We start from the raw sequence: 25,446 nt of genomic DNA, 5'->3' as shown, positions 1-25,446 counted from the left end.
ATCGATGCTTTAAGCAAGTATGTTCAAATGTCGCTAGGGTAGAAGATTTTTACTGAGCTGTGATAGCTTTTTGATGTATCACTCACCTATTTCAAGAATATGAACAAGCATTCAAGTAGATGAGCAATTCTTTTTTGCTTGAAAGCTTATATATGTTATCCAGTTTTACCAGTTGCTTCTTTTCATAAGTGAATTCTTACTTGTGTTGCAGCTCTTTCTGATGCTGTATTTTTAAGCTTAGCTGCTTTTGTATTTTCCAAACCTTCAGTATATTTTATTGTGACTTGGCGTCTGAGGTTTTATTTAAAATGTTCTCAGTACTGCATTGGACTTAGACATTCAGATATACTTTCCTAGTTATGTTGTTTGGATCATTTTTTTTCCTGGGTTTCAGCAGAGCTTTTTTTATACTTAAGATTTTCAGGCAGGCATCATAATTAAGTTATCTACAGTGTAGCTTGACTATTGGTGTGATTGCACAGCTGTTCAAAGTGGGTTAAATCTGGGCTGCTTTTGGCTTTCTGCTGCATCAGCATTAGTTTTCAGTCAAACATGTTGTAAGTTGGCAGGGAAATGATCGATTTGAAAAAAACAGGGCTGTGAGAAACAAGGGAGGGAGGCTGGAGAACACAAACTGTCATAATCCAGATATAGATTGTTTTAAGCTTATTAGTTTTATCTGTGAGCCTGTTCTTAGAGTGTCTGTGTATATGCACGTGATGTTTCTTTTGCTGCCCCCATTCCCTTCCCTAAAACACACGTTCTTTTAACACTATTTTGGTGGTGCTATTTTTGTTTTCCGTCTAAGAATTAAAATGCCTATAGCTGGCTCTTGTTCCCAATCTAGAGATAGACAGGTGAGTGATAGGTGAGCGACATGATTTCCATTTGACCTGGTGGCTTCAAAAGGGGTGCTTTGAAATCTGTAATAAATATTCAGTTATGACGCAGTACTGGCTATATCCAGCATTCTGGAAATACATTTTACTCGCATACCCAGCAAATATCATGAAAAGCAGGTCAGTTTAATCAATCCATAAACCTTTGATTTGCTGGAGGATGGGTGGAGCACATCCGTTGTGTTAGATTATTTTCTAAAGTGGAACCGGTGTTGGAGGGTGAATACTGGGCTGAATGCTCTTACATTTTCCTGCTCTCTCTCTCTGACCTGTTCATCACTCATGGAAAAGAAAGTAGCCATAGATAGTCCTCTGGGTCCGTGTTACCTAGATTGTCTTGCCTTTTCTGGGTAGAAGAGTGTTCTGTGGAGATATTTTTTGATGCTTTCGAATTCAGGGCAGCATTTCAAATTCATTGCTAAATCCTTAAAACTAAATTTAATGTCTGACAGACAAAAGGTGATAAAGCTGCTTGGAAAATTGCATTAGAATTCTTTCCTAGAAAATTGAATGAATTTTAGATCTGTGCTTAATTTTTTTGAATGTCTGTAGTGCAGTGGGTCATCTATATGAGCAGAATATACCTAAGAGATTTTTGATTGCTGTTAAATTTTTTTTTTTTTTTTTTTTTTTATGTTGCTAGCAATCCAACTTAATTTAAAGGAGTAAATAGAGGTTCTTTTGTTCATAAGTAATTCTGACCAGGAATTTAAGTGATATATTTAGTGATTTTTTTTTTTTCTCTTAAGGGAATTATTTGTTAGATTTGGTAACTAAGCCACTTCATCACAGTTTCTTGAGCTTTTGTTTTGAATGGATGTCTGCTCAGCCGCACTGAGTCTAATCTTATATTTGGCTCATGAAGAAGAAAAATCAGTGATTTTGCTACTTAAAGGCTTGAATGTGATAGCAGAGGCTTTTGATCTGCTTTATTCAAACATTGCTACTTTGCCTGGTGCTTTAATAAACATAGCATATTGTTTTTACTTTGTAGCAGTCTTGATTGCATGAGGTATAAGCTACTGACTCCAAACTTGAAAACTCTTGCAGAAAAGTACAAGTTGGAGTTTATCAAGGCTCACATCAGGCAGTGAAAAGTCTGCCTAATTCTAGATATCAAAAGTGTGAGTATCTGCAGTATTTCCTGTTGCTTATGGACTCATATGCAACGAGTTGGCTGCAGTGGAAGAACACACCTAGTGCACACGCAGGTGAAGGGAGGGCGCACGGGCCACCTTTGTTCGAAGACCTCTGTCCAGAAGCAAGGTCTCCTACGGAGCGTATTTGTGCCCTTGCAGAGTTGGAGGCTAGGATTTTTTTAGTCCAGTTGTTAATCACTATAATGAGGTAATTTCCTTTTGATGGTGAACTATGTAAAGAGTTTGAGATGGACTTTGTACTGATTTATGAACGTGTTTGCTAGACATGAATAATTTACAGTGGTGAAGCTCAGTGCTTCCTCTTTGGCTCTAGCCAAAGTGAAGTGAATTCAGCTTGAAATGCGCGTGCACACTGTAGATTTTGGAATCCTCCAAGTTCCTGATTCAATTTCAGGTTGGGTTCACATGTTCCTCTGTGCTTTGTTTATGAATTGAACTTTCCTGTTCATTTTGACGGCGTATTGGGATAGGAATTCAGGTGGAGATGAAAGGGATGAATGTATAAATCAGTATCTCTTGATAAATATATATATATGTTTAATTTACACTAAGCTTTCATCAAACAGTAGAGTAGAATTTAAATGTCGTTCAACATTTACCTACTGTTTTGAGCTTGGACTTCTGGAACCATGTTAAGAAAAGGCAAAAATAGACTTTAAACTTTTATAGAGCTGGAAACTTCTGGCTAAGTTTTAACCAGGAGCTACAGTTGATAGTTCTGTAATAAATAAATAAAATAAAATATATAAATAAATAAAAATAAAATATATAAATAAATAAAAAATCTGATTGATGCAATGAGTCAAATAGCGAATGGTCTGTGATATATTTATATATAAATTTCTCTCTCTCTCTCTCTCTCTCTCTCTATATATATATATATATAAAGGTGTTTGTAGAAATTTTGTATGTGATGCAAGAAGCAATTGTTTCTAGTTGGCTACTGTCAGCTTCCAAGAAAGCAAAAAAATCATAAAAAAGAAGTCCCTGCCATTTATTCAAAGAACAGACAAAAAAAAGAAAGGGGGAAGGAAGCATGAAAACTGGCCAAGTCATCTTAACCTCTTGGCAGAAGTATCCACCACACCATTTGAATCCACCACAGTCTTAAATGCTGTTGTAGAGAAGCTCAAACATTATCCTATAACCACTAAACCCCAGTGCTGTTTGAAAGAGTTACTTGACTGAATCTATCTTTACTACTGCATACTAGGTTGAAATTTATACTGAATACGGAGCATATTGATCTGTAAACATGTCTAACAAATAATTCTACAGAGGACCTGTTCTTTCAGAAACAATTTTAAAGGTTTCAAAGAAGCTACCAGCAAAATTGTTTAAGAAGACTCCAAGCAATAGCTGGCTAGATGTGGAAGAAGATTTCAAATTATATTCAATTTTAATAAATAAAATAAAAATAGAAGACGCTGAACTATTCCTACAACTTGTTTACAACTTGTAAACAAGTTGTCAGCCTACAGAAAAGATGTGAATATCATCACGAGCAGTTGAATGAAAAGCATCACTCATGCTGCTGCAGTAAATGCAAAATGTGAGAGATGACAGAAAATACTCTTATGTCATACATTGATATCTTGTTCTTGCCTAAATAAAGTCAACAATTGGTTGGGTTTTTTTTTCCCCCCTCAATCCTCAAAGCTGCAGGGGGGTGTTGCAATGAGCAGTGAAAATGACCTGTGGGTACTGGGGAACTTCGTGTGAATTTTGAAAAAGGTTGGGGATTGTTTTGTTTCGAGTTTCTTTTATGCTATGGAAAGAAGATTACCTGCTGGATCTGTGGCAAAATGAAGATTGCTCTTGAAAATGGGAAATCTCGGCATTCTTAATCTCTGCCTGCTTCACCCTCTTGGTCATCTTAGTTGTTCTGCTCTTTAGCTACTCTAGTTCTGCTGCATCTGCTTTTTAAGCTATGAAAACTAGAGCTAAACACTAACTTAAGATACGGGTGCACTAAAGCTTTATGTAACTTTGAAGTGACCTCAGTTTTGTCTAGCTTCCTGGTGGTGGCCAGTATTTTATTGACTCATCTGTTGTAGTTGCATCTGCATATTGAGCCAATGATTTTATAGAATGGTAAGTGACAAGGATTTTTTTTTTTTTGAGTTGTAACTACTAGTTTCAGTTTCAGCATTTCATTGAATAAGTTAGAGTATTGATTTTTCCCGAGTGCCTTGCCTACTGTCTATATTTAAACTCTTCTGCTACCCTTTTGTCTAATCCTTTGTTTTTGAGAGGTGGTTTTGAAGGTCTTCACAATTGTCATGGCATCTTACTATCTGAAAGGCTGTTGTGCTGAGGGATGCACAGGACCCCAAACCTGCTATAATTCAGAGTGTAATTGAGTATCTGGCAGGATCTAACATTTAAGTTTTGAGCTGATGTTCTGGAAGGTCCCTTCACAAAAGAAAGCCCTGTTCTGCTAACCCAGTCCCCTCATTTGTTAGTGCTTGTTTGCATGAAATCTTCTTGCTGAGAGGATTAAGATGTTTCAGAGCTTCTGAGTGTTATGGCTGTGTACGCACTGTAACTTTATCTTGTTCCTTGTTTCAGTCTAGGGTGTCCTGGTACCATGGTACCATGATCCTTCTTGCTTTGTGCAGGCTACTTCACTTGCAGGCTGCCATGTGGAGTGAATCAGATGTCTGCCTTTTATAGACAGCCCAAGCCTGGCTCCTGGATGGCAGGCTGAGATTTCAGAATAGGCCAGAGCTGTTCTGGCTGCCAGTGCCCAGGACGGAGCTGCCGCGTTGAGGCGAGTGTCGCGCTTGCCTGGGTCTCGGAGCTGTATGGGTCCTTCTTGGGACCCTAGGCAAAGCACACGTAGATACACATTTCAGCTCACATCAAGAGTGCACTTTGGACATGTATTTTCATATTGTCCCTTAATTGCTCGCTCTGTGCTTTATTTCACTTTGAAAATGGCCTTGGAGCCTGCTAAATTCCTTTTGGATGAAATTTAGCTGGAAGGCGCACTCAAGAAATGGATGTGAAGCACTTCAGCAGCTGATGGATGCTCGGACTGTGGCACCAGACCAAGCAGTCCGAAGTAACCTCTCAGTCCCCTCCAAAACACCGAGTGTGTGAGTGTTGGATCCTCAGCACCGACTGCTCTGCTCTGCAGAGGTGCTGCTGTCACAGGACACCAGCTGCTGCTGCAGACAAAGCCGCAGATCTGTGCTAAGCAGATCAGATTTAAGTAAAGCTGTGAGCTGCAGTGCAAGGTGCCATCCCAGAAGTTAGGGATGGGGCCCAGTCTGCACCGTTTGTCCTAGGAGCTCTGTCCCTGGTATGATCTGTAAAGAAAGTCAGTGCTGAGCTCCACAACCTGGATGTTTTTATTTCAATCTAGGAGTAGCTGCTGCTGGAGAACGGGAAGGGTGTTCCTGGGCTCTACTGTTGCTGGAGGTTCAGTAACAGCAAAGTGACAGATTCTCACAGAACCTGCCTCCCTCCCCACAGGGAGAAAGATCATTCCAGTACAGCAGTGACAAGCCCAGCCTAACTGAATAGAAGACTTTTATGTCATGGAGCAATAAATCCTGACATGAACATCAGTTTCAGAAGTGCTTGAAGCTTAGTCACCTTGATTTTGCTCTAAAATGGGGGGAAAAATGGTAAAAATCCAATAGCAGCACTCTAGGAACTAATGGCCCTTCATCTGTAGGGGTAGTAACAAACAGTGGAGGACTGTGGAGGTTGGATTTTTTTTTTTTTTTAACTCATTATAATTATTCACTACTGGTCATAACACAAGTAGTAACATTGTTCTTAGGAAACTCAATTACCATGTGAGAGTGGGAGTTACCATCTCAATGGCGAATTATATTGTGCCAAAAAAAATAAGAAATACATTTTAGCCCAACTGTTCTATTCTGTAACAGCACAAAGGAATGATCACGTGTTTCTGTTATCATTTGGAAGACCATAGGCTGTGAATGACAGGAGAAAAATCTTGATGATCTAGTTCCTCACAGAATAATTATGGGAATCAGCAGTGGGAAGTGACAAGGGGGAAAGCGAGGGCAGTCTTAGAATTATTGTAATTTTGTAATCAATGTTGATGTGGAAAGCAGTCTGGACCTCAGGTGGAGGATTGCATCTTTTCCTGCTTGTGGGTGTTGATAAAAGGTGGTGCTGCTCAGAGTGGAACAGATTAGGTAGGCTTGCCTTTCTTGTACAGATTTCAGTGTGTTAGATATGGTGGTTTCTTCCCAATCCCTTTTTCTGTGGGAAAGCTGTATGTGGACAAGTGGTCTGCCCTTGAGGACAGGGTGGGCTGCCGCGCGGTGCGGGCGAGACCCTCGCAGGCCGCGCGGTGCGGGCGAGACCCTCGCAGGCCGCGCGGTGCGGGCGAGACCCTCGCAGGCCGCGCGGTGCCGGCGAGACCCTCGCAGGCCGCGCCGTGCCGGCGAGACCCTCGCAGAACTGCGCCCTTGTCTGCCCTTGAGAGGTTCCCGTGCAGCTCAGCCCATAACCGCGCAGCACAAGTCTCCGAGCTCCACGCCAGAGAAGCAGGATGTACCTGTCGCTTCCAGATGTTACAGCCGTGAGTTTCACTTTCCATTTACTTGTGAAGCCACTGGCACCATTTCCATAGACTTCCTGGGTAATTACATCTTCTGAAAGTAAATAAATGGAGGGAAGATGCTATCGGAAGAGCTCCCTAATGAGACATGACACATCTTGAAATGTGTTAAAAGAGAACTAGCCCCCGCTCCCAAAAGCAACCAGACCTGCTCTGAAAGCAAGCGAAGACTGAAGGGTTCCTCTAACTGGGGAAGCCACAAGAAACTGTTTTGAATGCAAGGGAAATTTATAGATCAACTGGGAGAATAAGAGGCCAGGAAAACAAAACAACAAACAAAAAAATGAATGCATTGCAGCCGGAATTGCGACAGCAGCCCTGGGAAAGAGCTCTAGGTACCTTATTTAGAGAAGATGCAGCACTATAGACACTTAGCAAGATCAGGTGGACTGAACAGAAGACTTATGTTTTAGTTTTTATTTTGCTTTATTTTTCTTGTTACTGCTGTTAAAAGCAAGGATGATGAAGAAGTTACTTGCCTTGTTTGCTGTATAAGGGACATGAAAAGCACTCTTTGTATTTTGAAGCTAAATAGAACAGTTGAATAGCATGTGTGTGGGTTTTTTTCTTTTTTTTCTGCGTTTGTTAATGGGTTGTCAATAAGAGCTGTTTGTTCTAAAGCACCACTTTTATTTTTTTGCACAGAAATTGGGTGCGTATCTTCTATGGAGAGTTTCTCCTGGTAGCTTTCCAGATACAAGAGAAGAGTAGGTTAAACTATATTTTAATTCAAAACTTAAATCTAAGCAGATGTGAGAAATTTCATTTGGGTAGATACCAGTTTCTGTTCTCCAAGCCCCTGTAGTCTTGCGAAGGTTGCAGAGCTCATGAGGTGCAGTTGTAGTATGTTTGATGCACGACTCAGATGTCTCTGTAGAGTTTAAAAACTACCAAATTATTTGGTAGTGATCATTCACAAAAATAGATATTGAAATGTGTCTTTAATTAAAAATGAAATGAGTGGTACTATTTTTAACACTTAAGAACTGTGTAACCCATTTGCTAGTCTGATGACACTGAAGCTATAGTAACATGCCAGATAGCGCAGCAGAAGTAAAACAAACCATGGGGTGGGTAACACAAAACCAAAACAACTGTGGTAGATGCAAGGAGATAAAGGTGGATTGTCATAACAGGGAAGTCGCAGGCAGTTCATTATGCCTGGGCTACTTGTTTGGATAAATGAAGCTTTGGGAAAATGAAATCAAGCATGGTTAGTGTTGTGGAAAAAGAAACATCTGTCAATAATAACTACCATTTTTTCCTTGGGGATTAACAGAAGGCTGTATATACAGTACAGGGAGAAACATGGCAAATGTTGATCAAATGAGTTAGAACATTGGCATTGTTAATGTTATTGGAGAGCCCTAGGTGGGAATTCTCTTTCTGCTTTGGGATTTTTTTCGTGGAATTCTGCTATAGTTCTGATTTGGAGGTGAAGCATTAGTCCCCTGTTCCTCCTTCCAGTTCTGCAGGAGTAGGAAAATTCTTCAGTCAGAAGCATTATTTAAATTGGAGCCTATAGCACAGAAGAGAATTTTTGGAAGCCCTGTAATTCTAGTATACACTAATTTTGAAGGTTTTGCTTTGCAAATGATGTCCCTCTATTAAACACATTTTTTTATGCATAACTAGTGGTTTGTATTTTTTAAAAGAAAGTGAAGACAATTCTGTTCTTCATAATTTAATTGGTGAGCGGTGGCATGGCAGGGGTGAGGGTATAACAGGTTCGGAAGTCCTTTCATGAGGAAACATGGATGTTAGTCCCTCAGGAATTTTGTTTAAGAGAATCCTGGATGTTTCACAATGACGTTATAACCCTCTAAGCAATGGGCAGCTGCTCTTGCAATGATCACCCTCAGGAAGCAAATGCTGATGCAGATGCTAAGTTGTGCTATGTATGTTTTTGAGTTCCCCTAATATTGATGTACTTCCAGAGGCTAAATGCTGGGATCAATGGGCCTCTCCCTGAGTCCTCCCACCATTCTGGGAAAGGAGGGAGAGATTCAGAGTGGAAATTATGAAACTTTCCTTTCGGTAGTTAGATCCAGAGCTCACGTGTAAAGTTGCAGCTGTTGTCTCAACGATGTTTCTAAGGCTTCATGAAATTTCTGTGCAGAAAGTGCAAGTGCAGTGTCCCTTCAGGCCGGCGGACGCTGTTTGGATGGTTGGAGAGGCTGTGGCCCTTTATCCAGCCTTGCTTCTGGAGTCACTTGAGAGCACGAAAAGCTGCTCGAGTCACATGCCAACAAATGCTTCAGCATTTTTAACACCAGTCTGCGTTTAACCCTGGTAACTTAAATTACTAGAGAGTACTACCAAGATGAGAAAGCTGTGGTTTTAGTCCTGTAATTGGTTGCTGCTTCAAAATTGTGGTAGTTTCCAGAAGTTTTACAGGCAGAAATTGGTCATTTCACTTAGAGGCAAGAATCAAAATACTACTTGGAGTTGCTATTTCTTGGCATTGCTGACAGTCTGAGAGAGTTAAAATGCTGAGTTTAGCTGTGGTTTCCTGCTCTTACTGCTTCCTCCTAAACTTCTTCTGCACCAATAGACCAAGAACTCTTACGATGGAAGTGATTCTTCTGATACTTTTGCACATATTTATACTTCTTCTTTTCTACTTCTGGTATTCAAGCTTTGATAAGCTGACTAGGAAGAGAGTGAGTGAGAGCTGATGTTCTTCGCTTGTATTGAGACAGGTGAGAATATCATAAGGAGTTGTGTGTGTTTAAGGATGTGACTCAAAGACCAGGTAATTGCAATGGGGCAGCATCCAGTATATTTGCGTTGTCTTAGTGTTGTGTTTGCAGCACTGTTTGCTTCCTGATCTAGTTTGTAGGAGTTAGACCAGATGCCATGCACCGTACAGAGGAATTTATTTATACAAATAAAAACCTTCTCAAATAACTTCTCAGTTAGTCTGGGATCTATAACAGTGCATCCTAGGAAAAGGTATTACCAGTGATGTGATTCCTAGTGTGAGGAGAGGAACTGGAAGTTAAAGAAAATGAGTAAAGAATCATTGTCTCAGCACTATGGCTGTACTTTCACCTTTTCTTTTTGATATATGTGTCAAGATGGTCTTTATTCACTTGTCCCGTTTTCATTTTTGTCATAATGCATATTCATGACCACGTTTACGTGTCAGGTTTTAATATCAACTCTAGAAAAGTGCATTAGGAATCGAGGACATTGTCTCCAGCCACTCTCTGCAGATTCATTTGGCGTTTACGCCTCCGTGTTTGCAGCTTGGTCTTGCTTTATATGCTAGACGAGGTTTATGCCAGCCTAATTGGTTGCTGGCATTCCTGAATTTCACAGCTGCTGTATTCAGCTGTGTACTAGAAAAATATAATGGAATACTGTTTGCAGAGAGCAAGAGGCAATTGTAAAGATGTAAATTTGCTTTCTGGACGTTCAATAACGTGAAGACTTTTAGTATCGCATTAAGGATTTTGAGGAACAAATTGGGTAGATATATTGCCAATTTAAACATTATAGTATACATTTTCTATTTAAAATGAGACTATTTGGAAGTTGGACATTATTTTTAGTTTTGTTAATGTTGTTTACGCAATCCTGACTTTCTTGGCCAGCGAGCAGATGAGCGTTGGCACAGATATGGAAGATTGATTGTGATTCTTTTGTTAAGGGATGTTGGCTTACTGCGCTTGAGAGAGCGTGCAGGATTTCTGCTCATTCAGCAGCCTGCTTTGATCTCCTTTCACTTGTTAGGGTGAAGATTTAAGCCTTTAATTTTAAAGTGTTATTTCTTCTCTATCAAAAAGTAAATCTGAGCACAGGAGCAGGTAATATGCCTTGCTTGGTGCCTAGGGTTGACGGTGTCTCCGCTTGCAGCATTTATTAGTGGTCTTCCTTCAATATTTAGCATGTTACCAGATTCTGTAAAGATGATAATAATTACATTGTATAGAATATGTTTCCTGAGCTTACATGTTTCAGGTTGATAACTGGACCAAACACTAAATAGAGCAATAGGTTATGCTAACGTAAGCTTGATGAGCCTTCCAGTTCCTACAGTGTTACCTAGGTTTAATGCCCCTGTAGACCCAGAGTGTGACGTTGCGACAGGAAAGATGCGGATTCTACTGTTTCTTTGCTAATAAAACAGAAAGCTAGTTAAAATTTTTTGAAACAGTGGCTTTGTAAAATAATGGGGACTCTAGAGTTACTAACTACAGAAAAGTTAGTGGAAAGGGGCTTTCAGGACCGTGCACAAGGAAAACTTTTATGGAAGTGCTCATCCGTGGAAGTGCCGTGCAGGAGGGAATGCCTGTGAACCTCCCGCAGCATCGTCACCACAGAACTAGGCCATGGTCCTCAGGGCAGCATTGAGCAACCAGCGCCGCTTGGGTGAGGACATTGGAGGAAAACCTGTGCATCTAGGGCTGTTATTCCTGCCGTGCATCTTCCGAGCACTTGCTGCTGGTCTTGGGATTCCCACTGAGGGGTGTCCCGCTCCAGCGCCATCGCCCTGGTACCTGAGCACATATGGATGCCTGTGTTGGAGCTTAAAAAGAACTATGAGCCTCGTGCATGTCTCCTGCTATGTATGAAGTGAATAAATCATGATAAGGTGTTTGTTATTATTTAGTCACCCTGTCTTAACAGCTTATGCAACAACTGATAACAGTGCAGATTGATACAAATGGTGCTTTTCAGAAAAAGCGAAGGAATCCAGACTTTCTCTGCAGGTTTTCACGGACAGTGTAAAGAAGTGCAGAGCCTGGGACCTGAGAGAGAGAAAGAAACGGGGAATTAGGGAAACAGGAATGGAAGGATTTGTTCAGAAAAAAAGGGGGTTAGCAAATGCTAGAGAGGAGGAATCAAGTCCGGGAGCAAAGGGAGGATCTGGCATTTTGTTTGTTTGTTTTTTGCAAAGACCTACTTAGCACTCTTCAATGGAGGAGTGAACTTATGACTATACTTTGGGCAGGGACAATCCAGAGGTTACAGAGGATTATGTAGGTATGTTATGTTTGTAGCAAGGTAAGTATTGTATGTATGAATACACTGCTGCCCAGGGGTGCTAGCTACTGAATTAGTCCTGGGTTTGCTATGTTTTTGACTGAGTTTTAGTTATTCTGTTCTCCTTAGTTTTATGCTAGAGTACCTAGATTTACCGTGTGCAGCCGTGCAATCTTTCTGTGCGTACAGAAATTTAAGAGCAAGTGTGCTGAGTTTCTGAGTTCATAGGGCTTCTTTTTTTCTTTCCAGAGTTAACAAAACATGCTGTAGCATTCCTTTGCACTGCTCGTTTTCCTTCTGAAATCTAGTATCGAGTAAGGAATTGCTTGTTTGTGTTCTAGCTGACCAGAGGAGAGTATTAGAGGAGTGGTTGTTCTCAGCCTGGTTGCTTTAGAAACCCCAGTTCTTGGTACTCTGAGGGCAGAGAAATGATGTGAAATCAATGTGACACTTGGGTCTTGATCCTTTTGTGTCAGTGCAGAGCTGATCTGTTATTACAATTGCTCCTCACTACCATGTGCAGGAAATAAGATAAGGTGTGACAGATGATATTAAAAGAATTTGTGATGCACTATATATTTAAGATGAAAAATTGTTCTTCCTACAGAAAATTTGCTATTTTTATTGTATTTTACAGAGGCTTGCTACTTTGGCTCTTTTGTCTGAGAAGTCTTAGCAGTAGCAACTCAACTCCAATTTAACTCCATCAAATTGTGTTAGCAGTAGTTTCTACAATGATGATCTGAATTGTTGATGCAGGGAATTTGATTTTAGTCGAGTTATTGATTGTTTGAATGTTCATCAGAAATGGATATCAGGATGCAATTTTAAGGTGCTTTGCTCCTATGTCAGAACACTTAATGTAGGAGCCTGTGAAAGGCAGGGAAAGAAAAACCAACAAAACCCTTTGATCCTTTGTGTGGTGCACCACAGTAAACCTTCCCACCCATAGGAGATTCATGGTGTTGGAATTGTTATCAAAACCTCTCAAAGAAAGGAGGGTTTAATTTGTGTATTTTTCACAAGGTGTTCTGCTGACTTACCATCAGTTTTCTGTTTCTTCTTTTTTTCTCTTTTCGCTCTCTTATTAGAATGTCCCTCTGTGGATCAGATTTGAGCCAGTTTACAGTAAGTGGTCAGGGATCGTTATTTATTTGTTTATTTATTTATTTATTAGCCCTCCTTTCTGCTTTTCTCTTTGTTTCCCAGTACTGAGATTAAAATAATTTCTGAGAAACTTTTCCAAATATTAATAAATGATTATTTGCGTTTACTTTCTAGGTCGAATTCACCAAGCTATGGTGACATCTCTAAATGAAGATAATGAAAGTGTGACTGTTGAATGGATTGAAAATGGAGACACTAAAGGCAAAGAGGTAAACTTAATTGTTTTAAATTTTTCTCCTAAGAGGAAAAAGCTGCATACTGCTTTAGAATTTGCACTGAAAGCAAAAAGAAATGAAAATCTGTAATTACTTTGTGATTCTTTGGTTCCAGACTATTGGACAGCCCTTGGTTCCTCTTGTATGAAATCTGACTTCCTGAGATCTGTGTCACAGCTTTTAGATAGTGCTTTTCATCTATTGATTTTGAACCAGATTAGAAAGGCTGTTCTCATTATCCCTTTTTAGAAGGAGAAAAATCAAATTGTTGAGGGGGACAATGACTTGCAGTCACGACAGGAAACTAGTGGAAGGGCCAGGTTAGAAATCTAGTGTGTGTGTGTTGTTGTAGAACGGAACTTCTGGTTTGTTTATTTTTGTTGTACAATCATTTTCCAGCCTTGCTTTCCTTGTGGAACTGTGTATCTGCATGTCCCAGTTATGCTTCACTACCCCTGTCCCTGTAAATTTTGGACCTGTTAGCAAATCCCCTAAGGTTTCCAGGAAACCAGGTTTCAGTCGTTTTGAAACCAGGTATTTCTGAGATATAATCCCTGTCCTAGCCCTCCCTGCTGCACCCTTATGACATTGTGAATAAATAACACTTACAAGAAAAATAAGTGATAAATATAGCATGGTTTCCACTTGTGCTTTTAATTTTTGAATCATCTGAGAAATTCCAAGTAGTTGAGGTCTCTCTATTTTATAGAATGTCTTTCGTATTCTACAGTAATTGTCAATTTGCCACAGTAATGCTAACTACTTTTGTTATAATTTGAGCCCTTTATAAAATTGAGAATATTTACTGGTCATTTTTAATTCATCTGCTTTCTGAAATGAGTATGTTTTCAAGTGATACAAAAGCCAAAACTTGAGCTGTTTTTAGCAAATGAGAGCTTTAAGAGACTTAACCAATAGTTGTGTGAAAACACTAGAGTTATTGTATCCTCAAACTCAAGAGGAGGGATGGAGAGGACAGGAGAGATGAAATTATCCAGAGGCTTATAAATGTTTCTTATGTTCTCTTAAACAGATTGACTTGGAGAGCATCTTTTCACTTAACCCAGATCTTGCACCTGATGACGATATTGAGCCTAGTCCAGAGACACCACCACCACCTACTCCATCAGCCAAAGTAAACAAAATTGTGAAGGTTGGTACTGCCTACCCAACACCCATATTAAACTTACAGTCCTCTTCTGCATGTTATATTCCTTGGGTTTTTAAGTCTAACTTTTAGTATGTGGATCTATTTGATAAGCTTGCCTTATTCCATGCTTTTCTTGGAAAGATTTTGCAGCAATCACCTTTCTGTATTGCTGGTGTCATACTGTTTTTTTCCGTTGGAAATAAGAAAAGGTGGGCCTGCACTTTTCATTTTCAATGGTAAGATAATCAAATAATAGAGATCTCTTTCCTTATAGAGTCGACGAACTGTGGTACCAATTAAGAATGACACTCCTGCAAGAGATAATAGAGGTAAATGTATCCTTCCATTTCATGCAGCTGAAAATATGGGAGTATGTCAAAGCATGGGAAAACATGCAGATGTTAAGTTCTGTAGTAATTCTGCATTTGTAGTGGAATATGTACTTATAAGAGATGTAAAGGGCATAGCACATAATTCCTGGAATTATTCCTGTGAATATTTAGGAATGGATACTGTACACATAGTATTGATGTGCAAGTGCCATATAAGAATGCAAGATTAAGAAGGTTAAGATGAATGAAGGTGCAAAGGTTTGAAGTTCATTAATTATGCTACATTGAGTCATGTTTGACTTTTCCAAATTGAAGCATGCTCAGTTTGCTTCAGCTTCACGGTGCTTAAATACATAGTAAGCGATGTGTTTAAAAGTTCTTACACATCCAGTTTTTTAGCAGTCTCTGTATAAGAATTCACTGAAAGACTACTTAAACTCCAGAAGTTATTTCTCAGTCTATAGTCAACAGCAAAAAGATACATTAAAAGCTGAACTATCACAGGAGGGTGGGTGAATGAAATATGTATTAGCTGAATATAGATGTAATATATTTAGAATATAAGAAGGAATAGTAATTGCTTAGTAACTGTTGACATTTTCTCTCCAGTGCTTAAGCTTAGCTGACTTCTATTGATGATGGTGATGGGATATCTTCAAACATTATTGTTTAAATTAATGACTTAATTGACAGAGCACTGGAACAGGTTGTCCAGAGAGGATTCTCCTTCTTTGGAGATATTCAAAACCTGCCTGGATGTGCTGGAGCAGGGAGGTTGGACTAGATGATCTCTAGAGTTGCCTTCCAACCTCAATCTTTCTGTGATTCTGTGTGAATTCAAGCTACTGTAGGATTCCTTTCTATCTGTTTAAACTTGAAAAAATAAGTTGAATTGCTCTAGCTTTGATTTTGTTGCAAGTCTTCAATATCTCTTCCGGAGAACCATTGAGATCACTTTCATCCTTCTGTAATTTACTTCTGGAGGTGTAAAGAAATCAGAAATCAGAAATTCATCAGGACATTTTATATATATTTTCATCTACCTGTGAGACATTCTATTGATGTGATTTCCTTCTCACTTTCTGCCTTTTTATAATTTTATTTTTTTAATGTCAACTTTTTTTTGTCTTGAAACTTTTTCTACTCTGGTATTGCCTGATTGCATCAGATATCCATACAATTTGTCGTTTGCAATAAGTGATCTGTTTGGTATGGAATAAGCCCTGTAACTTGCATTTTAATGGGAACTGTGCCTCTTAAAATTCACATTTTGCTTAAGAATTTGCTAGTCTTGTAATTAAGCTTTTCTTAACACACTGTTCTGTTCAGTGTATTTAATTCATGCTATAATTTATATCTCCCATAATATTTGGAACTGATTTGGGCATTTGTCTTGTCTAGCTGATTTTGTTTCCATAGTTGTCTCCATGCTGTATACTCCTCTGGCCTTGTTGGAAGGGGTCTCTCAAAAGTAATAATCAGAACTACTGCCTTCACCTTCATACTCCTCCTCATGCACTGCTCTAGCACTGTGTGTAAGCAGATGCCCAGCTGAACTGGAGTTGTTTTGAAGCAACTCTGAACATGTTCAGCTCTGCTAATGAGGTCTGCATGCTCACAGCTCCCACAGGATGCACCAAGAACAGACATCACTCGGCACGTTTAGAAACTGTAGTCTTTATTACATATAAAATCAATGCATAGATTTAGTTAGGCATATTAATTGCATACATCCCCTGGAATACTGTAGCGGAAAGGTTTGTTTCTTTCACTTGTAGAAGGTGCTGCACTTCATTGTTTTTCATTTGTATCACTCTACTACTCTAGAAGTTATAGGTTAAGTGGACTGGAACCCTTTTGTAATTGTTAGAGAAGGTGAAGTAGCAGGGCCTTGTTTCTTACTATGTTTTTGGGTATTATCACAGAAAAAAAAAATCAGTACTTCAGAATGAGGTACTGCGCATCTCCAAGTACGTATTTCATTATCTGTACATTCCAAGTTGTATTTAAAACATCCATATGTGGCATTGATATTTAATAATTGTGTTGGGATATAACATTAGTAGAAAAGATGACATACTGAATATCTTTATTGATTGACTTTGAAAATGTATCACTTTTTCTTTTGCAGTAGTTGCTTCTGCACGTGCACGACCTACTCAGCTTCCTGAACAGTCTTCCTCCTCACAACAGAATGGTAGTGTTTCAGATATATCTCCAGTTCAAGCTGCAAAAAAGGAATTTGGACCCCCTTGTATGTAAATCGTGTATCAAGGATTCATTCATTCTGGGCATTACATGTACATTCTCTTGGATTATGTTGTTGTCCATAAATGACAAAAACTCTATATATGCAGTTACCTGAATGCTTCCTTAAGAAGCTTTTTTGTAGTGCTGTGGCTAAACAATCAATCAGTTTTGTCCTAGTCATTCTAGCATTTGGAGTTTATTTTTGTCATCTTTCCTTTCTTTTTCTTTTTTTTTTTCCACCATGACTGTTCTTTTTTAATTTGTCTATTTTTTTCTTTGAATTCAAACCAAGAGATCACATGTATTTGTCCAAATAATTTTTGAGGGTCATTTTCCTTATATTTTCATTTGTGTAATTATTGTCCTGTCCCATGATTCTGTTCTAATTGAGTTATTTTATATGTTTTAGAAATTATATTTCTGTATTAATTCTATACTAATACAGATTTGCTTGAGAAATTAGTCGATATAAATATATGGATTCTAATTATTGCTAAATTAATATGATTGTTCTATTGTAAATAATAAATTCATGCAACAAACTGATAATATTTTTAAATATTCATCATTTTCTTTAAGCACGTAGAAAATCTAATTGTGTAAAAGAGGTTGAAAAATTACAAGAAAAACGTGAGAAACGAAGGCTGCAGCAGCAAGAACTTAGAGAAAAAAGAGCTCAGGTTAGTATTTTTAGCTCAGAGACAGAAAAAATATATCAGCAAGAGAATATGTATGCAAAATTCTTGTGCTTTTTGCAGTCTTCAATAATTTTTATGAACTGTTACAGTCTTGAAATGTTTTCATCCTATATACAAGTTTGATAATTTTTTTGGTGCATAGTTCCATAGTTCTGTAACACCTTATCTTTCTGTAGTTATTTAAAAATCAAGTACATATGGTAAGTGGTTCTGGGGGAGGACACATTGATAAAATATAATCAAACCTTTGGCTTTTAAATAAGGTAGCTATTCTAGGTGAAGTACTACAACGTTTTGATAAATTCTTCCATCTGATCCTTGATGTCTAGTAGAAGTATTTGAGACTTAGGTTTGAATAATGATTTTTTTTCTTAAACTCTGTCTTAGCTTTGCTTCCTGCAGGCAGCTTGGCAGCGAGTTGTTAGAAACTTTGGTGAAAGAGATGAAGTTGCTAATCCTGTTAGAAAATCTCTTCATATTAAATGACTTTCTGTCAGAGTAGTGTCAAAGCTTTAGCAAAACTAGTAGCATAATCTTGTTGACAGGCCTGTGTAGATGTGTTAGGCTCCCTAAAGAGGTCCTACCAATCCACTAATGACATAAGAGCCACCACAACTAAGCTGATCTAAAATGATGTGTGTGGAATTTGTGTTCTCTGATTCTCACCCATTTGAAGAAATGGAAAACATTGCTGTGTCTTGGTCTGTGAGAAACAAATATCCTTGTTTTATATATTGAAATTCTTTGACATAGTACTACACCTAGATTTTTTTCTTTCACTTCCAAGAAGACTTTCTTTGCATTTGAGTCTTAAGTTTCTGTATGAGGAAGTTTTATATGTCTTGATGATCTCTGCTTAGCTATTCTTTCTTTTGCTTTGAGTGTTTGTTGTTGCTGTGAAACACAGCAATAATTAGGCAGCCAATATCCTCAAACAGGAGGAGCTTTCACTAGAATTTGAAGACAAGTACTGTATCCATAAGAAGCAGGAGTTATTTCTGTATTGTAGAGGGAAATACTTCAGCATTAATGCATTTTGTACTGCTACTTTTGGTAACTACTTTTTAGTTCACTGTAATCAGAGTGAAAATCCTGCAGGTGCAGTCAACTTCTAATTTCCAAGGAACAGATTTATCTGAGATGAGGATTAACCATGTCACAGATGCAGAGACTTAAGATCACTCTATTTCAACTTATTAACCAACCTTCCCCCCCCCCGCCCCCCCCCCCATTTAGTGTTGTGTGAAAGTTTCTATCCTGTTTCTATAACCAGTCCAGAAGCAGTTTTAGCTAATATTTTGGCTGCTGTGCAAATGTTAATGAGCTCTGGGCACCAGAGCTAGCTGTCATGCCCTCATTAGGATGCCCTGAAATTGTGTAAAAATCTGACAGTATCTCACAGTGAGCTCAGATGGTCTGCAAGGATCTCCATGCATGCCCTCTTATTTGTCTATTAACTGTTTTACTTAGGGCTCCAGGTCTAAGGATGGGAAAACTTGCAACCTTGGACATAGTCTCCTATATTGTATATTCTGGGGGTTGCCTTTGCTTTTGTTGGAACTTCAGGTGTTGAAAATATGTTCAATGAATCCAAGTAACTGTAGGAATTAACACAGGGTTAGTAATAGAATCAATGTCATTTTATAATCAACTTGGTTCCAACAGGAGTGGATTTAGAGCCGCTGGGATATTTGTACTGTATTCTGCAATATGTTTTGTAGTATCTCAGTTTCATATAATCTATTCGTCCATTGAGCTGCCGTGTCTCAGCTTAAGAAAAGAAATAAGGAGAATTGAGTGGGTAGCCTATATGTTATTGTGCAGTAGTTCAGAAATATGGGGCAGAAATATTAAAATTTTAGCTAATGTGCATTTTTTATAAGTTAACTTGAAAGGTATTTAAACAAATCTATTTCAGAAAAAAAAATTATATTGAAACTTCTGCTTGTTTACTTTCCTAGGATGTTGATGCTACAAACCCAAATTATGAAATTATGTGTATGATAAGAGATTTCAGGGGAAGTTTGGATTATAGACCACTGACAACCGCAGATCCTGTAAGTACCACAAGAACTGTGATTTTTTTTTTTCATACTCTTGTATTTCTGATAGGTTTTTTCATTTCTTTTCATTTTTTAAAAGCTTGAGTATACTTGCATCTATAAATATCATCAGTAAGCAATTTGATATATTTCAGTATTTTTTATATTATGGGTTTATTTTTCCAATAACATGATAATACTGAAACTAGTAGACATTGAAATTTTATGATGTGAAATTAATAATTCTTTTATGAAAAATAATAGTTGAGTATAAAGATTGATATTCAGACTTTGAACCCTCTGTTTTGCAGAGTAGCTGCAAGAGCAGAATTCTCAAATGATGTTATTTCTATATAAATCAATATGATCCCAACAGTTTCCATTGTTAGGGTATCTAAACTAATATAACTGTATTTATTTGTTATGTTCTAAGATGTACCCTAGTGCTCTATAGGATCCCCTATAGGATAGGCCTCTAGGTGCAAGGGTGGTTTTTTGCTCTTCATCCGTGGTTTTCCCTTTTTGGTTCATCTTTATTGTGCAGGTACCTTTGCAAGATCAGATGACTCATTGTCCTGTAAATGTGTCTCTTACCTGATTGTTTAATTTGTTTAAAAAGTAGAGATAGAATATTGTGTAACTGGAATTAAGGTATAATTCACTGAAAGGTTCTTTTCTTTGTAGATTGATGAACATAGGATATGTGTTTGCGTACGAAAACGACCACTTAATAAAAAAGGTATGACCATATATGTTTTTGCAGGATTTTCTCTCTGAAAAGCTGCTTCTGTTAATGTTATTTACATTAAGAGATACAGACATACTAGTCATGTGTTGAAATGCTAGAAAATACGCACAACAGAATGAGAAAATTCATAGATTTATAGATAACCTGGATAAAGACTGGATGAAAACTTATCACTGTTTTACAGATGGGAAGCCAAGGTGCAGAGAGCAGTACATTTTTTTTTTTTCCAGGATCACCTAAGATGTATTTAGTTGATCAGGAAATGAATTCAACTGGAATCTCCTGAACGATTTTACCCTACTTTAGGAACAGCATTCTTTTTACGTGTATCTTAATCACCCTTATTAACTCTATTAAATCCCATAAAGTTTTTCCATGAAATTCTCTACTTTCCCATGGAAATTATTAATTTCATTTTCTCTGAATTAGAACCTGTCTGAATTCAGTACTAAAGTAAGCTGATTTTCACTTTGAAAGACGTTTTCCTTCTCTTTTTGTTAACTAAAGGACTCAGTATCACTGTGACTCTGAAAAAACATAGGATGCATTTATTATTTTTGTACTGTCAGAAGTAGACATTGAGGAGTGCTTTAGCAAGCATATCCAGGAGGATTTGGCAGAGCTTTATGGGAATTTTACAGGAAAAGAAAAAGAAAAACTGATGTTAGTGTATAGATAGCTGCACTTTTTTTTTTTTTTTTTTTTTTAAATCCCCAAATTTACCCTGCCCTTCACCTTTTATTGACCTGAAAGGAATGAATAGGAATCAATTCAAAATTTGGTTAATTGTAATTCGTGCATAATCTATGTAATAAGAGTATTCAATACACCGTTCCTATATTCAATTTTCATTTTAGTATTTTAGGTTAATTTGAATAAAGCTTGGCTTAGAAATCCAACAAAACTAGAGGAGGGGCCACCTTCCATCTATGCTGAAGTTAAGAAAGGGAAATTACAGTAAAGGACAGTAAGCTGTCATAAGGCATGAGCTGTGATTCCAAAGTGGATTTTGATTATGTGAAGTTACATATATTAGGTATTGATGATTTGGAGCCTATTATGAAAACAGTTCTAAGCAGTTTGTAGGAAGATGAATGTCTAAGTTAAAAATGAGGTTGGCACTAAGGCAACATTGCGTTTTTAAGAATAAATTATAATGAAGAGGAGTTAATGCACTTAAATTCTGAAACTTCACAAGAAACAATATTTCTCATTCCACATGTTAAAAATGAAGAATTAAAAAAAGTTGAAGATATCAATGCTTAAGCCCTTGAAGAGGAAGAAACAAATATGTTGTTTCCTTTATTATTAAAGTAACAACCTATGTCAAAAACAGTGTTTTTCCCTTATCATGGGAAGTATTGTATTTTGAAATAATGTTAGGTGTTCAAATCATCTGATGGAAATCAGGTGTAAACAAATCAGTTGTTGTCAGTTTTACAAATACAGAATTCTCACCAAAGTCTTTAGTTACTGTCAGCACCAATTTTTGATTGAGAAGTATACAGGGGTTTTCAGAGACATTACTCCCAAATTTTCATCAGCAAGGAACATACTGTCACAACAAATAGCTGGGAGGAGGTAAATATCTTATTGTAAATAATCATTTAAGGAAAAAAAATCTTGAATGCCTTAACTGAAACCTTTTGCTGCAGAGAATTGAGTTTCAGATATCTGTTTTCACCAGTCTTCTTTGTTTCTCCTCTACAATTACCACAGAATAATTACATTTTATTTTATTGCAGTAGAGTTGAAATTTGATTATATAGAGGCATGAATGCATAGTCCTGCTTGTGTGTAATGTCAGGCAGTGGTAACCATGGTACTGTTTGATCAGTATGCTTACATATAATTTCTCTCTGATTTTATAAAGTCGCATCAAATTGTTGAATTGTATGCCTTAAGAAATTTTACATAGAAACGCAAGTAGGGCACATTAGTGATCTTCACTATATGTACAAAGGATCTTTATTTTTGTGCATATCATGGATCAGTGAATTCTCTGTGTTTTGCTGACTTGTATCTCATGCAATTAGCCGTAAATTGTAGGGCTGTGTAGTAATTATAACCTGGGAACTCACTATTGAAATCGCATCTAGATGGCTTTTGTTCCTTCCCAGTGATGGGAAGCATCATTAGTTTTTTCATCTTTCTTTGCTTACGAGACAATTTTTATGAAGCATTTTGCTCTGAAATATTTCTGTAGTAAAGACTTAAAATTTGGTGTTAGGTAGTAATCTACAAAGGAAAATCTATCTTAGGATGCAGTCAAGATTTTTCTTTTAGAAAGCTTTGAATATTAGACTTTAATTCTAAGGATTTAATAAAGATTAAAAAATACATTAAAAAAAATCTCGAGAGGGTGATAATTTTTTTGTATTTTTAAGCTTGACAGTACAAGTAGCATTAGGTAGTAGAGTCCATTGTCTCCAGAAGAGCACTTTTTTGTAAAAACACGAAGCATGTGGTAGTAATCAATAGAACAACACGAGAACCACTGGGAAAAGACTCCAATCCATTGCAGAATCCATTGAATGCTATGATATAGTATCTACCAATCTACAATAATAGTACAATAATTAGTGATCTCTGTTTTCTAATCAGCTTCAGAGTACTTCTAATACAACCCCGTATTTAGGAGATTACTGTCTAGGTATCAGAAGCTCAGGTCCATTGCAATGTTGTTATTTGGAGGAGCTGTGTTATCTCAGATGTTATAAGGATGTAAACGATGAAAAATGTAAAAAAATGTGTTGCAAGTTATATATTTCACTTATTTTATAGAAACTTTAATGAAAGACCTTGATGTAATAACAATTCCTAGTAAAGATGTTGTGATGGTACATGAACCAAAACAAAAGGTGGATTTAACAAGGTACCTAGAAAACCAAACTTTTCGTTTTGATTATGCCTTTGATGACACGGCTCCTAATGAAATGGTTTACAGGTATGTGTATATGCTTTTTTTGTGAACCTTTTTTCTCATTTATCTCCCCTGTCAATAACTGTGGGCTTACCTTGGTCATGGGCTTCACTCTTGTTCTCTGTGCCATGAGATACATGTACTGCTACCTCTATACTTCTGTCTGTGTGTTTTTGGTTTAACTCTGTTTATATTGAATTTTCCACTTGCATCTTCATCTCCACTTGTATTGAACATACGGTAGATATCGTTCTGCCTTTCCAGACTGTAGTGTATAAAGTTTGCCTTGTTAGCTGCTGAATTTTTGAACAGCTTCACTGGCTCTCTGAGAGTCTTTACTCCTTCATTTAAGAGTTATTGTATCCATGCAGCACCATATTGCCTCCATGTAGCACCTGCAAAAACGGTCTTCTAGAAACTCGGAACAAAAAGGACAGTTCCAATTCCACAGAGCTTGCAGTTTCCATATAAGATAAAGAGAACAAATGGAAACAAATTAAATAGGGTGGGGAAAAAGTATGTTTCTGAGATATTTGAGGAAATTTTTCTGTGGTAGCAACCTAGGTGATGGAGTGCCAGGGTACAGCGGAGATGATTGATCTTACTTAAAAAGCTGTATCTTTGATTAAAAATAATAATAATAATTAAAACCTCCAACAAATATACCCCAAAGGTATATGGTTCTCTATTTTTTTTCTTTTTATTCCTCTGTTTCACTCTCCCAGTTGGCACAAATGCCCGCAGTGCTTTGAAAATAGTCCACCAAGTATTGAGTTAATTTATTTAGAACAAGCTCTTTATCTATGTGTTCCAGATCAGTAAGCAGAAAACAATAGCAGGCAAATATAGACAGAATTAAAGTGTGCACAGTCTTTGTGCACAGCCTAAATGCTGTGAAACTTTCTGTGAAGAACGTTGGTTGAGGAAGGAATTTGATATAAGTTTTATTATGTTTGCAAAGTGCTTTCCATAGCCTGAGAGAGGAATGGGAGAGAAAAATCTTATTTTTTGTTTTATTCCAATAGCTAGGTAAAGAAAGTCAATGTTGTGTCCTGATGGATGTTGGAGGCTAATGTTCCGTCTATCCGTAAGAGAAAATACATAATAAAAGAATTATAAAAAGCCATTGAAAATGAAAATTGATGCTTAATGCTTGAGAGGGGAAAGATAGCAAAAACGAAGGCTGTTTAGTCTGTTAAAGAGTCCTCTGAGGTAAACTTCAGCAAAACTATGCCCTTGCAGATTGCTGTCTGGAATTTTTCTATCTCTACATCCTTTCTTTCCCAGTACAGAAAATTTGTCTTTTGGAATAGGAACTGCTTAATAACTGATGCTTCTGATCTTCATCCTTCCTATTGTGCCTCATTTATAGTTGCAAACACAGTGATTAACTGTGAAAGGTGTTTGTTGTTGTTGTTTTGCTTACAAGTTCATTTTTGTGCTGAGTTTCTTCTGGATGGTTTTTATTGATTGCATAGTTAATGATAGTACAAGGAAAAAGGTGCTTGTATCCATGCTGAAGGAGTAAATGCCAAGTCTGGGTAGTACTATAGGCTCCTTCTGCCTTATTAGGACACAGATACGATTATTAATTGAAGGATAATCCATTTCAAGACCTTCTGTATGACAGGGATTAAGAGCAAGATAGGAATCGTAGTACACTCGCACCAGAATTTCAGGTTACAGTGGGTGATAAGTTATTTCCATTTTCTTCAGCATGCTAAAATGCTGTTCCTTCAGTGCGACAGGAAGCGTTCTGCCCTTTTTTTATTATTACTCTTTTTTTCTTAAGCTATGTTGTAAGTATGTCTGAATTTATGAATCACAACATTGAGTTGCAAGTTTTCCTTAGTACTAAAACACACGAGTTTGAACTGATATGTTTTTCAATTTAAAAACTAGTTTATAGTTCTGAAAGATCAATATTATAAATAAGGATTATTAATTGAAGGAAAGTTGGAATGTTTGATTTGGTACCATTTGGAGTTGTATAATGCCCTAACAAACTTTTTTATAGGTCTATTTGTACTTTGCCTTATTTTCTTGCCTTTTATGAAGTAGATATAATTAAGTCCCTGTATTACTAACTGCCAAAATATTTATGTTTAATTGGGTTCAAAGAGATTTAATGTAGTGTGCTTTTCTTAGTGAATAGATTGCTTTAAAATTACTTTTTAAATATCAAAAGAACTAATAGTTGTTTATGGGGAAATGTCCTATTGGGAACAAAGGAAATAAATATTTGGAGAGAAAAAAAAAAAAAA

At 37.3% G+C, this 25,446-nt stretch overlaps 1 protein-coding gene across 4 annotated transcripts in view; it reads left to right on the top strand.

Annotated features, from left to right (window-relative positions):
• KIF2A (kinesin family member 2A) overlaps positions 1-25,446 on the top strand; it is a 50,067-nt gene that overhangs the window by 6,305 nt on the left and 18,316 nt on the right. For 3 of the 4 annotated variants that reach the window (XM_026037094.1, XM_026037079.1, XM_026037071.1), the window contains exons 2-9: positions 12,939-13,033; positions 14,073-14,192; positions 14,464-14,518; positions 16,653-16,775; positions 17,351-17,451; positions 19,431-19,526; positions 20,196-20,250; positions 23,044-23,206. In XM_026037094.1, coding sequence (XP_025892879.1) covers positions 12,939-13,033; positions 14,073-14,192; positions 14,464-14,518; positions 16,653-16,775; positions 17,351-17,451; positions 19,431-19,526; positions 20,196-20,250; positions 23,044-23,206 — 808 coding nt within the window. Of the gene's footprint in view, positions 1-11,647; positions 11,658-12,938; positions 13,034-14,072; positions 14,193-14,463; positions 14,519-16,652; positions 16,776-17,350; positions 17,452-19,430; positions 19,527-20,195; positions 20,251-23,043; positions 23,207-25,446 lie in introns of those variants that run through there. The other variant, XM_026037086.1, reaches the window with a different exon arrangement.

Source organism: Nothoprocta perdicaria, unplaced genomic scaffold (assembly GCF_003342845.1).
Source record: "Nothoprocta perdicaria isolate Ctin4 unplaced genomic scaffold, notPer1 scaffold_1, whole genome shotgun sequence".
NCBI classification, from domain to species: Eukaryota; Metazoa; Chordata; class Aves; order Tinamiformes; family Tinamidae; genus Nothoprocta; species Nothoprocta perdicaria.
This window is presented reverse-complemented; position numbering and strand designations above follow the sequence as displayed.